Source organism: Rhinopithecus bieti, unplaced genomic scaffold (assembly GCF_001698545.2).
Source record: "Rhinopithecus bieti isolate Rb0 unplaced genomic scaffold, ASM169854v2 scaffold_32740, whole genome shotgun sequence".
Taxonomy (NCBI): domain Eukaryota; kingdom Metazoa; phylum Chordata; class Mammalia; order Primates; family Cercopithecidae; genus Rhinopithecus; species Rhinopithecus bieti.
In genome coordinates this window covers 295839-313792 of record NW_016814617.1, presented here as the reverse complement: position 1 = coordinate 313792, position 17954 = coordinate 295839, and the positions used below count along the sequence as shown (strand labels likewise).

The window sequence follows — 17954 nt, the reverse complement described above, 5'->3', positions numbered from 1 at the left end:
GGCTGGCTCATCTCTGCAGTGCATTGTGCCATAGTGAGATTTTGATGTTTTTTCCTACTGGCAAATTAGGTATTCAGTGGCTAAACTGGATTAGGATACTAGAACATCCTTGATGGGGAAAGTCTACACTGTCAAATCTATGCATAATCACAAACTTGTGCCACCATGACCCCTGAATTTATAAAACTGTTGTGCAAATAATGAGATAGTTGAGGAAAAAACTGACTTAACATCCACAGGTGATTAATAAGCAATCATTTTGCCATTATGTGTTACGAACTTCCAATATACTATCTTGTAATAAATACCAGAACCTTGCTGTTTTCACACCCAACCAGACCAATAGCCATTCCCCGAGTCACATTGTGCCTGTTTTTTACTGGAAATGCATATTGACTTTAACTTCAGAGGAGATGTATTACTTGCCACAGCACATTGGATCCCCAGGAATGTTGCTAAGGTAGTAGGCTCCCAAAATTTTCATGTGTTTTATTTCCCACTCTGGAATAGATATATCTTAACAAGGGACCTGGAATACCTGCAATTTCTGCTTTACCAAGTTCCATCAGTGGAGAGTGGACCAACTTGTAGTCATGGGGAATTATAAAATAATAAAAATCCCTGTGGACTGAATTATGGCACTGAATTGATAGAGGTGTGAGACAAGACAGTGAAAATTTGTGGCTATACCTGCTTGATGGAAGATTTCTGATGTATGCTTATTGTGATGAAAGAAGAAAGCTTACCAAATGATGACTATATTGGTATACTCCTTTATTTTGGTTTTTTGTTGTTTAACTTTTGTTTTAAGTTCAGGGGTACGTGTGCAGGATGTGCAGGTTTGTTACATAGGTAAACGTGTGTCTTGGGGATTTGTTGTACAGATTATTTCATCATCCAGGTATTAAGCCTAGTATCCAGTAGTTGTTTTTCCTGATCCTCCCACCCTCCGCCCTTCGGTAAGCTGCAGTGTGCGTTGTTTTCCTGTATGTGTGCGTGTATTCTCATCATTTAGCTCCCACATAGGTGAGAACATGCGGTATTTGGTTTTCTGTTCCTGTGTGAGTTTGCTTAGGATAATGGCTTCTGGTATACTCTTTTAAACACATCTGCAATAGGAGATGTAATTAAAGCTTCCAGTTGGAGGCTTTCTGGACTTGGATTGCATTCCAGACTCTTGGATGACATCGGCCTGGTGTGTGTGGGGGCTGTGTAGGGCTATAGGGCCTTCCCACCAGTGCTTCTCTGTGGTCTTATTTGTGCTTATATTCTTCAGAGTTTTTCCTAGCTTTTCCCTTATACAGTTTGTTGACTACCTTTCTTGTGCTGCTTTTACCCTTACAATTAGGTAGAATTTACCACCTAATGGTAAATGGTACAGTATATCATGGAATAGTATAAAGCATTGAAATCTGATTTTTTCCTCTACATTTGTATTTAGTTTATTAATATAGGTAATTCAGATTTTATAAATATAAAATATTAATTTAGAAAGAAAGCCTTTTATGTCTTACATTTTACAACCGTTATATTCAAAGTTATATGCATGTTTGACATCACTGGCTTTATGATCATCAGAGCTGCTTTTTGAGTCATCTAATTTTCAGAGCACATCATCTTCAGTTTTAGCCAAAGTTAGCTGTGATTCAGCTTTTTTTAATCTGTGTAGGATGTTGTCACTGGAAATTTTACCAAGAGCTATAAACATTTGCGCAAATACTATGATAGGATTTTTTTCATTTGTACTGACTATGAGTATTTACAACCTCTTCAATGTAATTGTTTATTGCTTTTAAAAGCATATCAATATCTTATTTTGAAAACATTTAATATAAAGCATTCTTACATATGAAGTGAAGTGAATAGAAAATGTATATGATTTTAATTTTTTTTTTTTTTGAGAGGAAATCTCGCTCTTGTCCCCCAGGCTGGAGTGCAGTGGTGTGATCTCTGCTCACTGCAGCCTCCGCCTCCTGGGTTCAAGCGATTCTTTTGCCTCAGCCTCCCAAGTAGCTGGGATTACAGGCACCTGCCACCACGCTGGCTAATTTTTGTATTTTTAGTAGAGATGGGGTTTCACCATTTTGGCCAGGTTGGTCTTGAACTCCTGACCTCAGATGATCCGCCTGCCTCAGCCTCTCAAAGTGCTGGGATTATAGGTGTGAGCCACCACGCCCGGCCTTAATTTTGTTTTTTTAAAAAGTCATTCAAAAATATGCCTGGAAGGAAATACATCAAAATGTTAACAATAATGTCTTGTGGTAGAATTACAGATAACTTTTATTTTCTGGATTTTAAAAATTCTTCACAATAAATAAACTTTATTTTTATAATGCGAAAAAAAAGTTTCAAAGAGTTTATCCTAAGAATTCAAAATGGCTTAATGTTAGAAAACTCATTAATGTGATTCACCATATTAACTGATCGTAGTAGTATAACCACAGGAATTGGTAATCAATTTGATGTGGGAGAAATGGAAATATCAGAGAAATTTCTAGAACGCTTGATTTGGTAACATGGAGCCTAGGAAGCACTGTAGGATGGCAGAGAGACAAGTATGGGTTTGGTTTCAAGTAAGATGGATTATATGTGCAGGCATATCAGTAGAAATGCATATGGTGGTAGATGATTGGAAATATAGGAGATCTGGAGTTTAGGAATATGGGAAATGATCATACAGCTTTCCTCAAGTAATTCACAAACTAGCTGGGAGATTTTTAGTACACATGGACATTAAAATGAATTAGTGTAGTTTGTTAAAATTCTAAGCCTGGTATGGTGGTCATGCTTGTAATCCCAGTACTCTGAGAAACTGAGACTGGAGGATCACTTGAGCCCAGGGGTTCAAGACCAGCCTGGGCAACACAGTGAAACCTCATCTCTACCAAAAAAAAAAAAATTAGTTGGGTGTGGTGGCTTATCAGCTACTGCAGAGGCTGAGGTGGGAGGATCTCTTGAGCCCGGGAGGTTGAGGCTGCAATGAGTTGTGATTGCACCAGTGTACTCCAGCCTAGGCAACAGAGGAATACCCTGTCTCTCAAGATAAATAAATAAATTAATTAATAATAATAATTCTACAAGTATAATGAAAGAGGAAAGGGAAATCAGTAATAAGGACATGTGTATTTCAGGACCATTTTAGGAATCAGGTGGCATATGAAGGTTGATGATGGATTGAGATTTAGATGTTCACTAGGGAAATACATAGGTTAAAGCATATGATTAAAATATCTAAACTTATCAAAGTGAGGTTTTCCAAGCATTCAGATAAATTGTTTGGCTAGTTTAAAATGACTGTATTATCCTTAACCAAAGGATTAGCTAAATATTTTTAATGGGTGTTTATTATTTATCGAGTATTTACTATGTCTCAGGCCCTGTTCTAAGTGCTTTATATGAATTAATAGCATTTAATTGTCACAAAAATCCTGAGTTAGGTACTGTTTTCAGCCCTATTTTACAGATGATTAAATGGAGGCCTATAAAGGGACTTGCCCACGATAGTAAAATGGTGAGGCCAATATTTGAACCTGGGCCATTTAGCTCTAGTCTGTGTTCTCAGCCACCATCTTAAATTGTTACTCTCCATTTGTATACAAGTTTGTTTACAAATTCCAAAATAATGTCAGTAATTTGAGGTATATGCTGTTCCACTGAGTTGTTGATTCTCTTTGTGTTTATTTTTTGAGACAGAGTCTTTTTCTGTCACCAGGCTGGATTACAGTTACAAGATCATAGCTACTTCAGCCTCAATTTCCTAGGCTCAAGCAATCCTCCTGCCCCAGCCTCCCAAGCAGCTGGGACTACAGGTGTACTACGCCACACCTGGCTAATTGTCTTTTTGTGTAGAGATAAGGTCTCATTTTGTTGCCTAGACTGACATAAAACTCCTGTGCTCAGGTGATTCTCCTGCCTCAGCCTCCCAAAGCGCTGGGATTACAGGTGTGAGCTACTGCGCCCCACCTGTCTTTGTTTTGTTCATAAAATTCCACACTTTCCACAAAGGTCTGTATCAACTACCTGTAACTGAACTTATCAATTTCATACTAATTCAATGTGCATTTTTGAAATCAAGTGATAGTATTTCTCAGATTTTAAAAAAATGTATTTTCAATGTCAAGTGTTAATTTGTCTCAGGTATTAAATAGGTAGTTAAAAAATACTAACATTTGACCGGGAGTGGTGACTCACGCCTGTAATCTCAGCACTTTGGGAGGCTGAGGCGGGTGGATCATGAAGTTAGGAGTTCGAGACCAGCCTGACCAACATGGTGAAACCCTGTCTCTACTAAAAGTACAAAAATTAACTGGGCGTGGTGGCACATACCTGTAATGTCAGCTTCTCAGGAGGCTGAGGCAGGAGAATCATTTGAACCTGGGACGCGGAGGTTGCAGTGAGCTGAGATCGTGTCACTGCACTCCAGCCTGGGCAACAGAGCGAGACTCCGTCTCAACAAAAAGAAAAAAAAAATTAACATTTAGTGATACCCTTCCCCATAGCTCCAAGTGTCAGGAACCCTTTCATGTCATCCTTCCTGCAAAATAAACCAGAATGGATAAAGCTTTTGTTATTTCAGGGAGTCACAATGCTGCCATGAAGAAGTAAACAAGAGGAGCAATGCTTTATCGTGGATGGTAGATAGAGTTGAAAATATTACCTCTCCAGAAGTGTAAGAAAGCTAAGGCAAAACTGCTTCATAGGATTTACTTTATGGGTTCAAGTGTAAGAAATAAGGATTGTGCTTTCTTTAAATCTGAGTCCCAGCAATCATTAGACTTTTTTAAAAGATAGGGTTTTGCTCTGTCACCCAGGCTGAAGTGCAGTGGTGAGGTCATAGCTCACTGCAGCCTCCAACATCTGGGCTCAAGTTGTCCTCTCACCTCAGCCTCCCAAATAGTGGGGATTACACCATGCCTGGCAATATTCTTCATACTTTAAGAAGTAGTTTTAAGTAACTTCCATAATCATTCTGTTTCTCAGAACTTCAAATGACCTAATCATTATATGCAAAGCATTGGGGAAATAACTTTATAAAGCTTAGAATACTCTTATGAGAAAATGCTACAGTCTTTATCCTTTTTTTTTTTTTAAGTCCTTTTAAGAGATGGGGTCTCACGGTATTGCCCAAGCTGGAGCACAGTGGTTCCATCATACCTTCTGCAGCCTCCAGCTCCTAGGTTCCCAGGTGATCCTGCCCCCTCAGCCTCCCAAGTAGCTGGGACTGCAGATGCACACTACTATGCCCAGCTAATTTTTAAACTTTTTCTGTAGAGACAGGGTCTTACTGTGTTGCCAAGGTTGGCCTGCAACTCCTGGACTCCACCATTCCTCTGGCCTCAGACTCCAAAAGTGCTGAGATTACAAGCATGTGCCACCATGTCCAGCTTATCTCCTTTGAGACAGAGTCTCTTGCTCTGTCGCCCAGGCTGGAGTGCAGTGGTGCAATCTCGGCTCGCTGCAACCTCCGCCTTCTGGGTTTAAGCAATCCTTGTGCCTCAGCCTTCCAAGTAGCTGGATTATAGGCGCCTGCCACCATGCCCAGCTAATTTTTCTATTTTTAGTAGAGACAACATTAAAAAGTCAACACTTTGCTGGTTCCGTGATTTCTTGGTGGTATTGACTTTGACCAAATTTCCTACTAATTTAGATAAAAGTGTAGATATAACTTAAATAGTATTTGGATTTCTTTGACATCTTGAAACAAAATGACAACCATTTTCAAATACGCTTAACTAATTTTTAAACGACTTTGTTTATAAAAGACGTCATGAGTAAATGGCTTACATAATTAACTCTCAATTTGCCCAAGACTGCAGGCATTCGTGGATGCAGGACTTTTTAATATTGAACTGGCCACTCTGGCCTGATTAATTATCTGAAATAAAACTTTCTGTGAATTTTAGGAGCTTTTTCCAGTCTACTAAGTGTTGCTTTAAAGAGTATTGTCCCTCACTTGCTCTTTTACCATAGTCTGTTGCTCTGGTAATATGAATTGTCTTTAAAGAGAATCATTTAAAAATACTATTGAGAGATTAATGAATTAAGAATTGTTGGTATTTCTTCCCTTATAGGAAGAAAGAAAATATTTGACACTTATGGTTCAATTCTTTTTTTTACAGGTATGTTGAGTCGATGGGATGATAGTCAGAGATTTTTGTCTGACCATCCATACCTTGTATGTGAAGAAACTGCTAAATATCTTATTTTATGGTGTTTTCACCTAGAAGCTGAGAAGGTATTATTATGTGAACCTTGAGTTTCTGGGAACCTTAGTGGAAATCTGATTTCATACTTCATTGATGTTTTGTTTTGTTTTGTTTTCTACATTAAGTCCTTTAAAAGAAAGCAGGAAGGTCATTAGATGAAATTACCATTTTTTGCTTTCAGATCTACTTGAGTTTAATGTGAGATTTTGTTGTTGTTGTTGTTTCAGTTAGCATACAGAAACTTTTCCACTATGCTTTCTCTGCCACTCCACCCCTATCTCTCTTGTTTTCATATTGCTATAATCCTTTTCAAACTAATTTGAAAGTCGTATTTTAAAAATCCAGACAGTAATCATGGTATTAAATCAAGTTCACAGCATGGTCTTCCTTTAGTTATTCTGGTCCACATACAAATAATAATAATAATAATAATAAAAACTAAGATATACTCTTTATATGTTTGTAAAGTATTTGACTTATAACTAGAGTAAAATCAAAATATTCTAAAATTCAAAATTTGAATCAGTATGCCAATTAAATATATTAATATATTTGTTTCTTATATCATTTAAATCTTTTTCAGAAAGGGGCTTTAATGGAACAAATAGCACATCAAGCTGTTGTAATGCAGTTTATTATGGAAATGGCCAAAAACTGTAATGTGGATCCAAGAGGGTGTTTTCGTTTATTTTTCCAGAAAGCCAAAGTAAGTAATTATTTGATATGATAAATGGGAAGATTTGGTCCCAGCTGAGACCTCTTTGTTCTATTCATATCAATAGAAGGCATCCAAGCAGGATGCCACAGGCTAAATTCTGTAGATTTTCTTGTGAAAAGGAAATTTATATTGCTAATTTCTTGCTAATTTAAACTTAAAAGAGCTATATAAGAGGCTGTACTACAGCATGTATATGAAATTGAGACCCATTTAAATGAATGTGTATATTCAGGAAACTTGTGTTCTATCATTAATTCATTCAGTAAATGTTAAGTGCCTAATGCAAAGCACAGCTGTTTCAGATGCTCAGGATGCATTATTGAGCAAAATAATACAGGATTCTTCATGTGTAGAACTCAGCAGTTTAATGAGAAATCAGACTTTTATAAAGAAAAAATAGGAAGCAACCTAAAAATTCAGCAATTAAGGGAATAGTTAAAAATACCCATGGTACATAGAATGTTATGTACCCTTTAAAATTATATTTATGGAACATTTGTAATGAGCTGCAGACATGCTTATGCTATAAATTCACAGGAAGCAGTACATATTAGATGATGTTGGCCATGTTGAGGAAAAATAGATGTCTAGAAAGATTAAGTACCCTTTCACACTCACAAGATTTGCAGTAATTTAAAAGCTGCCCAAGAAGTAGAGCAATAAGAATTTGCATTCACTGCTAGTGGAAGTATAAATTGGAACAACCACTTTACAGAATTTCCTAGTAAAGTTGAACAAGTGCCTGCCTTAACATCCAGAAATTCTCCTAGGTGTATACACCCTAGAGAGTAGATTCTCAAGGTGTGGTCCAGGAACCCCAAGGGGCTTCATGACCTTTTCAGGAGGTTCTCTGTCCAAACTATTTTCACAATAATATCAAGATGTTATTTTTTTCATTTTCATTCTCTCAGTAGTGTACAATAGAGATTAATGAGGAAGTACAAATATGAGAATCTAGCCATCTTCTGTAAAGCCAGACATTAGATTTAGAAAATTGAAGGAAAAGAAAAGCAGCTCTCTTCTCACTAAATTTTTTTGTTTTGGAAAACAATTTTTTTTAAATTAAAATGTTATTAATGGTAGTGTAATGAGTTTGTCATTGTTATTTTAGTTAATGTTTTAAAATTCCTCAGTTTTCATGTCTAACAGTAAATACTGACAGATATAACTCACATAAACAGAAGCTCTTTAGGGTCCTCAGTAATTTTCAAGACGTAAAGAGAACTGCTGCTCTAGAGAAACTCTTACACATATGTACTAGATTGCCGTAATGTTTATAGTAGATTGTTCATAATAGCAAAAACCTGGGAACAATGAATAAATTGTGGTATAGGTTGAGTATTCCTAATCCAAAATCCATAATGCTCCAAAATCCGAAACTTTTTGAGCATTGACAGGACACTCAAAGGAAATACTCACAGATTTTGTGTTTTCAATTTAGAGATGTTCAACTGGTAGGTATAATGCAAATATTCCCATATCTGAAAAAATTCACAATCTGAAAAACTTCTGGTGCCAAGCATTTCAGATATGTGACCTGTATATTCATTCTGTAAAATACTAGCCAATATCAGCATGGATGGAAAACAAGAGGGTGAATCAAACAAACCACAGAGTGATGTATCTGTTTAGATAGATACTAAATGGCTATATCTAGTATCAACGTTCTTATTTTGTATTTTTTTATAAAGTATTTTTTTAATAACAGGCAGAACTAAATAATATATTGTTGAAGGATGCATATATAAGCAGTAAAGGAATAATTAAGAAGACAAAAGTTACAATAATGATAACCTCAGGGAGGGAGGGGAAATGCTCTTGGGAACTGGTTTCTAGGATACTAGTAATGATCTATTTCCTAATTTCTACGGGCACATAGTGGGGGTGTTGCTGAATAAACTGTGCGTATGTCTTTTACATGCTCTTCTGCACATAGGATATATTCAAACATATACAATTAGAAGTTAAAAGGAAATATACCAAAAGTTTAACTTTGGTTATACTTGTGTGGTGGAATTATAAATAATTTCCATTTTCTTTTTCATGTACTACAATGAACATTTCCTTTTATAAACATAAAATTATTATTTGTATATTTTAAAAAACTGTCAATGTGGCAGTAGTCCTAACTTAAATACCCTAAACTCTTCTGAAATGCAACCGAAACACGAAGTTTTCCTGAAACAGTTGAACTTTAATAGCAAATGCTCGACTTGGTATTTTAGCTAGGCTGCTTCTGGTGACTAGTCTAAACTTTTGTTTGTTTTTAGAGACAAGGTCCTGCTCTGTCACTCAGGTTAGAGTGCAGTGGTGCAATCATTGCTCACTGCAGCCTTGAATGCCTGGGCTCAAGCAATCCTCCTGTCTTAGATTCCCAGGTAGCTGGGACTACAGGCACATGCCACCATCCCCAGCTAATTTTTTGTAGAGACATGGTCTCACTGTATTGCCCAGGCTGGTCTCGAACTTCTGGGCTCAAGCTGTCCTCTTGCCTTAACCTTCCAAAATGTACAGGCATGAGCCACCACACCTCGTCTCTTCTGCATTTTTACTTGACACTTAGGAGTAGTAAAAAACATAATTTCCTTTTCATCTTACATTAATGGATGTGTTTAAACTGGTGTTTAATAAAATAAGGGAACATGGCCAAATCATATATCTTGTTTGACATTTACTTTAACAAAGTAAAACTGAAGGGCACTGGTCTTCAATCTTAACATTGTATTCTTTTTTTTTTTTGAGACGGAGTCTCGCTCTGTCGCCCAGGCTGGAGTGCAGTGGCCGGATCTCAGCTCACTGCAAGCTCCGCCTCCCGGGTTTATGCCATTCTCTCGCCTCAGCCTCCCGAGTAGCTGGGACTACAGGCACCTGCCACCATGCCCGGCTAGTTTTTTGTATTTTTTTAGTAGAGACGGGGTTTCACCGTGTTAGCCAGGATGGTCTCGATCTCCTGACCTCGTGATCCGCCCGTCTCGGCCTCCTTAACATTGTATTCTTAATGATTTTTTTAAATTATGAAATAATCACTTTCATGGTATGCTTACTTTGTTCCAGGGACTATTCTAAGCACTTTACATGGATTAACTCATTAAATTCATATAATATTTTATGAGGATTACTATTGCTATCTTATGGGTGAAGAAATTGGCATAAAGAAATTAAGCAAGTGGCCCACACATTACTTAATAATACAAAATCTGTCATCACTATATCTAAATCCCTAAACCTTAAGCATGCAGTGAGGCCAGCAATTGTGCCTCTCAATTTTCAGAAGGAATACTTTTGGATATGACATACTGTGTGTCCACACAAGTTCTTATAAAGCGAGGTGCTAAAATGTAATTAAGGAAGTTCTTCCTAAATTTACAAGAAGATAGGATGGCAGCACAGAACATTCTCTGCGTTATTTCAATAGATGCTGATGCTGATAAGTAATCCACAGGTTTTAACCTGATTACACAACCTAAAATCCATTTGACAAGATCTCTCCCGCTACTTGAACTTAAAGCCTGCATTCTATTGGTAGGATAAATCTCTGTATCATTTCTCTATATTCAAAAGAAACATAAACAGAGGCAGCTGCCAATAGGGAGTTGCCTAAGAGTTCCACTCCCTCGACCTAAGTTATCATACTTTTTCTTTCCCTAATATTGAAAAGAAGGTACTTGCTTAACTAGAACAAGAAGATAGTTCCATAATGACGTTGACTGTTGAATTCTATTTGGTTTTCATAGCTCTTATAAGTAGGGAATATAGAGTTAGAAAATTACTAGGAACAGGTAATAGTGTACCTTCATTAATTGTTGGAGGATTAAAAGGTTTTAAGAATATCCCTTGATTGTTTGGTAGTGGGAGGAAGATAGAATGAATTTGACAGATTAAACGAGGACTATTTTGGATCCTGTTAAGGATCCAGATAAATCAAGGAAAATAGAGAGAAAGCCTTCTTTTCTTTTAGTTGTGTGCGTATGTATAAGGAGGGGTTGTTTTTTATTAGCTTATTTTGGTGAAGCAGAAGGATATGGAGCAAACCAATTATTAATGTTCCTATAAATCAGGTAATTTTCACAAATGTGACAGGGATCGTGGTGGTTTCTATATTTAGACTATTCACCTTATCATTACTTCCTCTACTTCAAACCTGTTATATGCTTTCTGGAATTTACTATGTGTAGAAATCTTGAAGAACACAGTCTTTGTTTTTTGTTTGTTTGTTTGTTTGTTTTTTCTAGGCAGAGGAAGAAGGTTATTTTGAAGCATTCAAAAATGAACTTGAAGCTTTCAAGTCAAGAGTAAGACTTTATTCTCAATCACAAAGTTTTCATCCTATGACAGTTCAGAATCATGTTCCCCATTCTGGTGTTGGATCTATAGGTTTATTAGAATCCTTACCACAGGTAAGTTGGAAAAGTAAATATTTATTTTATAAGCATATTAGTTCACATAATTTTTGTTATTTTGCCAAACTTTTTTTTTAATATGTGTTACCATTTTACATATTCCTGCCTCAGAAGATAACTGTTGAATCTTACTTCATGCCATGTTTTGGTACCGAATCTCACCTCTTAAGTATTTAGAGATACCAGATTTCCTCTCCTTTTAATGTAGTAATGATTAGTTATACCTAACCATTCTTAAGAACAAATCTTAGCTATTGATCCTCTCAGTCATCAACTCTTCAAGATGGCTCCCTCAGGAACTTCCTTAAAACATCTCATCCTGAGTTAGAACTATGCCATTTTGATTTTTTTAGATGAATTAGCTTCAAAGTAGACATGCAGGTGGAACCAGTGCCATCTGTTGCTTAAGTTTATTTAGTATTTTCTTGTTAAATGTTGGTATTGTCTACCAGATGTAACATTTTTAGAACACATTAATGTAGCTGATAATATTGCATCTGGTAATATTGGCCAACTGTTTGAGCCTCTTCGAAGTCTTCAGTGGTTTGATCAAGGTAAAACCATGTCATATAGGCAGCATGAAAAAATTTACATCAAAAAGGAGAAGTGATCAGACCACTGGTCTGCCTGATGCTAGTTAGGATTACAAGTTTAAGTTATTAGGTAATTCCTACCCATTTGATTTTACTAGTAGCACTTTAATAGAGCCCAGTCATCTCTCATTTCCAGGCTCCAAGATTTTAAGACCAGCTTTAGCCAGTTTAATCTGTTGCCTACATTGTGAGAAGGAAAGTCTTATTCAAAAAGACAATGCAAGGAGAGTCCTATATTTAGTTTTAAACCTCATAAAGTGCTAAAAATGGAGATTTTCAATGACTCGACCTTATGTCACTAATTTCACCATTCCACTTACATGTATGTCCTTTAAGGAAAGTGATTGATCATATTTACCCCAGTCAAAAATATTATTCTCAGGAGTCTCTGAGCCTACTCTGGCTCTAGAGGCTGCCTGGGAAAAAAAAAAGTCTCAAGGATGGAAATAAATGTTTGATTTTTAAATAATTACTAATGTTCCCCCTTAGTTAGACATGTAAGGAATATTCCCTCTACAAATTTCCTACAGATTATCTCTTAATTTTATTTAAATTCAGTGATGATTTTTCTCTTCAGTTCCTAAGAAATAGCCCATAGGGAAGTAGTTTTTCCAGGGGAATTCTGGGACCAAGTCACTATGAAATCCAATATATAAACCTCTTGCAATTAAAATGTCACATAATGCATGGGAAGGAAAAAAAGAGACTTTGGAAGGATGTAACTGATTCTAAACATAAGAGGGAAAGGTACACATTATAGTATCTTAGCCTTTGTTATCAAGAAGTTTCCTCTGGTTTGAGAGAAGTAAATCCTTGTTACACATATTAGATAGCAACTAATATCAGATGCTAGGCATCCCTTATAGTCATAGGGGGACTAGAATTATACAATTCTGACACTTTTGTATTGCTGATATTATCAGGGTTATTCAGATTTAATTAAGCTGGGCTAATCTCCTCACGGTGGGAGACCAATTCCTTATGGTAAGCAATTTGAGCATCCTGATGTAGTTCTTCTGAAGGATACAAGGCTGGATAAAATTTCAGTTAGATGCTTGCTACATGTGCAGAAAGGATTATCAACTAATTGAGGGAAATAAAATGAGAGGACACTTGAGGGACCAAATCATCAGTTTAGAGGTTTGGAAGAAAAATCTTACCATAATAACATCTCATTTTTATATCAGTTTATAGGTTGCAAAGCACTTTCACACATATTATTTAATCTTCTCAAATACCCTGTGATTCATTTTCATTCATTTTTATAGATGAGTAAACTGAAATTCATAGAACTTAAGTAATTTGCCTGAAGTCAACACAATAAGTGATGAATCTAATATTCTACTTTTGGATTTCTGTTATACTTCACTGCTTATTCACCTGTACCACAGACTGTTGAGTCATATGTGTTGAGAATGTTACTAGATGAAAATATGGGACAGTCAATGAAATTTAAGTATAGATTACGTTGGGTATACCGATTCCTTCTATTTTTTTAAAGTCTCTGTATGATAGTATCTTACAGTTCTTAGGAAGATGGGTAGATGAGTTTTGGAGAATCTCCTCAGCCAATTGTGTTATTCAAAGTTGTGTCATGGAAAACTGGAGCCCAGTCTTAATAGTGTAATTGTAAGCTCTCTTCCAGAGAATTAGGTTTGGATTGTCAGAAAAAGGGCTTAAAGCTATTTTTTTGGAGAATGAGACAACGTAGCAAGAATATTGGTCATTTTTGATAAAGCTTAAGTATGGGTAACCATTTAGCTTTTAATTTCTTTTTTTTAATAATTGACAGCAATTGTTTGAAATAAGCCAAATACCATTCACTATCCTTAGTTTTGAGAGGTCTAATCCAAGGCCTTTTGGATATAGATATAATAACAGTTACTTTAGGTTTATCCTATAGGCTAGTTTTTTTTTTTTTTTTTTTTTTTTTTTTTTTTTTTTTTTTGAGAAGGAGTCTCGCTCTGTCGCCCAGGCTGGAGTGCAGTGGCCGGATCTCAGCTCACCGCAAGCTCCGCCTCCTGGGTTCACGCCATTCTCCTGCCTCAGCCTCCCGAGTAGCTGGGACTACAGGCGCCCGCCAGGTCACCCGGCTAGTTTTTTGTATTTTTAGTAGAGACGGGGTTTCACCATGTTAGCCAGGATGGTCTCGATCTCCTGACCTCGTGATCCGCCCGTCTCGGCCTCCCAAAGTGCTGGGATTACAGGCTTGAGCCACCGCGCCCGGCTTAGGCTAGCTTTTAATTTTACTAAATTGTGAATTTTGTTCTCCTTGAGGCTTGCTTTACTAAACAGAGGCAGGATTAAAACTGAGGCCCAGTGTGAGTGTCCCGTCTCAGTCAGTTGTCTCTGCTATTTCCTTCATAAAGACCTGATTGGGAATAATCCAAACTCCAGCTAGCTTTTTGACTTTTAGAATAAAGGAATCTCACAAAGTGTTGTAGTTAGGAGGATCTTTAGAAAACCCTGCCTCCCCAACCTCCTATTGGATGGTGAGGTTTAAGACATCTATCCTGTTTGACTATTGTCCTCATTGGTGTTTATTAAATAAAATAAATACAAGTAAAACTAGTAATACAAGTGGTAAAAGTCTTAAGTAACTAGCAGACATTCGGAACAATTGAGTAGACAAAATTGAATTGGGGAAGAATTTTCTAAAGTTCTGGATCTTAAGGGCTATATCCTTATTCATGGTGCTTTAACAAATAATGGTTTTATTTTTGCATTTATTGAGTAAGATTTTATGTTTTCTATTCCCAGTTTTTGAAATTGACATAACATTTATGAGTGATGCTTGTTTAAAAAATCCCATGGTTTTATTCTGTTTAAAAAATAAGGGTGTAAATACCTCTCAAAAGTGTACAGATTTCTCACTGAGTTTGTTTTAACCTTTGTGAAACCGTAGTACACCCTGAAGATATCCATAATTTTTACCCAGTAAATTTTTTTCTTCATTCGGATGATTTGCAGTTTTAGTATTTACTGTTATAATTAGATGGTAATCTTAAAAATGCATTGCTGACTTCAAACCATATTTAAATTATCAGTAGCTGTGTATATATAATCACATAGAAGTTGTAGCCTTGCCTTGTATGATTAAATGGAGAAGAAAGGTGGTGTTTGTTAACATTTCTGTTTTTCACATGTATCATTCTTTTATCACATCTCATAGGTGATAGCATCCTATTTTTTTCTTTATTTTCTTGGAATTCAGCCCAAGTCTCTTTCCAAAGTCCATCTTCTTTCCTACTGCTCTACTACACTGCAGAGAAATAGGACTGTGAAACTGCATATTTATGTATGTGCTGTCATAAAACTGGTTATAATGCGTTTTTTCTCCCCCCCAATCCACCTTTTCTTTTTCCCCAGAATCCAGATTATCTTCAGTATTCTATCAATACAGCTCTCTGCAGCTTAAACTCAGTGGTACATAAAGAAGATGATGAACCCAAAATGATGGACACTGTATAATTTGGTTAAGACTGCTGAGGCCAAGTGCTATTTTGTTACAAGAAAGGAAGAACTTGGCTATTTTCTTGACACTTTTATGGGTGCTGCACTTTATTTTTGTTTGGTTTTTGATGGGAGGGAAAGAGTACTGAAATGTTTTGTAAACTTTTTTTTAATGTGCTGCTAGGTTTTTTGTTTTGTTTTGTTCTGAAGAGGAGTGGTACCGTATGTTGCAGGAAGTCAAACTGGACTTTTTGTGGCTACTAAATTTGCCTTTAATCTTATTGTTCTCAATTTTGGAATCAAGTATGAAAATCTGCACAAATGCAATGTTTACAAGAACTGGTTGATTCTGGGAGGCATCTGCTACAGTCTCTTTTTATATGGATATGTACATGTCCTATTCTACAAAAATGATTAAAGATAAAAACATACTTGTATCCCACTGCTAATTTAGCTGTCAAATCTGGTATTTCATCACATTAAAAGCAATAAATCAGTAGTTGGTAATCTACTTTACTAAGTAAGTTGGGGGGTACAATTTTTAAAAGTCTTAACTCTTAAATACTTGACTTTCGGCACCATCAGTTAAATCCTTGACTATAATACAAATTTAATATAGACATTACATTTACCCTCAAATGATTCTCAAAACTATATTCCTTAGAATTTGATTTTACCCTGCTGACTTTAAGAGTTATAGTAATATCAAAAGTGATGAGCTAATATAGATTTTCTTTTTAAATAAAAATAACTTCAAGCTCACTCTTTCTTAACATAGTCTGGGATCTCTCAGGGAGTAAGTTTTAAAAGAATACTAATGACTCGTAAGAACAAACAGGAATAATAATCTGATTTTTAAATTTGTGGTTATTGTTTCACTGTCATGTAGCCTTTTGAATTTTTTTTTTTTTTGGTTTGTTTTTTGATGTAGCTTTTTTAAAAGGACTCTTAAAATGATTTTTTTTAAAGCAAGAGAAATCTTATAGTGCTAACTGTCTTGAGCTGCCAATTACCTATTTCTGAGAATTTGGTGACCCTTACTGGTAATGACGGCATTTACAACATTTGGCATTTCCCGTGTTTCAGCTCAGTTACCATAGAATGCTTCCAAGCTTTACTACTTCCTCTGTAAGTCATTTCAATTATGCCAGGATATTTGATGATTTAGTTTATGTAGAATTAGGTAACAAAGCTAATTATGCTATCCTTATTATTGAAGGATTAATCTTATGACTTAGACATGAGCTTTGGTTATATTTGGGTGTAGTCTTTGGCTAAGTACCCATTCAGACTAATAGCAAACACTTGGAAGGTGGCTAACTGGGACTGAGAATATATGTCTCAACTTGAGAAACCAAATAGTGCTAAGGGACTCAGGGTGATCAGACCTGTGACCTTGGCCTCATTTGTATTTTGTTTTAACTGAGGTGATCAGACACTTAGTACCCTAGAAATGGACTGGAATTATTGAATCTTCTGTAACATCACAATCTTCCTGGTTTTCAGAATAAAAGTCTTTTTGTGCTTTTGATATACATATATACTCTATAATAAAATGTTTGACTAATTTACATAGTAGTGTTTGTCAGCCTGTACTTTTTTTTTTTTTAAACCCATGACCTAGTCATAGACATTTTTTTCTTTTTGTTCTGTTCTGAAGCAAGCTCTTATTTTTCCCTTTCTACCAAATTGAGAGAATGGGCAGACACAGGAGCCATATTCCCAGTTTCACAGAAATGTTACTTGAATTATTTTCCCTTCTTTCCCAGGATTTACCTGTAAGCATTCAAATGGTTTTGAATTTCATTTTGCCTTCTTTAAGTTAGAGGTATTTAATGACTGCAGACTGGTGGGAGAGAAAGTATCAACAAACTGAGTAAACTATTCTTGAAGGGTTTTGTTTCTAAAACAGGAATTACTGAAAAGACATTCTTTGAAACTTGATTTATATATTTTTACTTGCAAAAGAAAATACTGTGTTTTGAGTATATAAGTGTGATTGGGTTTGTTTTGGGAACCATTGACTGATGCCATAATTTGCACTTAAAGACCATAAATTACATAGTTACCCATACTTTAGTACTAGAAACAGTAAATTGACATCCTTGAACTAAATCCTACCAAATGAAATGTCCTTTTTTTGGTTTCTTAAGAAATAAAGAGTATACTAAGCAAAGGGATAATTTATATTTCAGGTTGGACAATTTACCCTAAACAAATTAAACCATGGAAAGTGCAAACACATGAATGAAACTTTTTTTTACATCAAAATATCATCAAAGATTCTTGTTTCGTTTGATAAAATTAATATTTGAATAAAAAAATTTTTTAATCAAATAGCTGTCCATTTATTCTCTGTTAACTGTCATTTTTTCAGTGGTAGTGAAGATAATACTGACTTAAAATTATTACTCTTAGGTAGATGGGTAACATTCTCTTCCAAGTATACCATTAAGTGGACTCTTTCAAATTTTGCCTAATGAGCTCACAATCTCTTATAACTTTTCTTTAGGAAAATCAGGTCCTCCTCTTCTTTCAGACTGGCATATCATATTACCCTTTTAAAAATGAATGAACGTCCGGG

General features: G+C 35.8%; 1 protein-coding gene across 1 annotated transcript in view; it reads left to right on the top strand.

The window, feature by feature from the left end:
* CDC37L1 (cell division cycle 37 like 1, HSP90 cochaperone) overlaps positions 1-16948 on the top strand; it is a 28520-nt gene extending 11572 nt beyond the window's left edge. The window contains exons 4-7 of the mRNA XM_017851483.1: positions 6120-6235; positions 6790-6912; positions 11157-11321; positions 15287-16948. Coding sequence (XP_017706972.1) covers positions 6120-6235; positions 6790-6912; positions 11157-11321; positions 15287-15388 — 506 coding nt within the window. The 3' untranslated portion in view covers positions 15389-16948. The remainder of the gene's footprint in view (positions 1-6119; positions 6236-6789; positions 6913-11156; positions 11322-15286) is intronic.
* The last annotated feature ends 1006 nt before the right edge of the window (positions 16949-17954 follow it).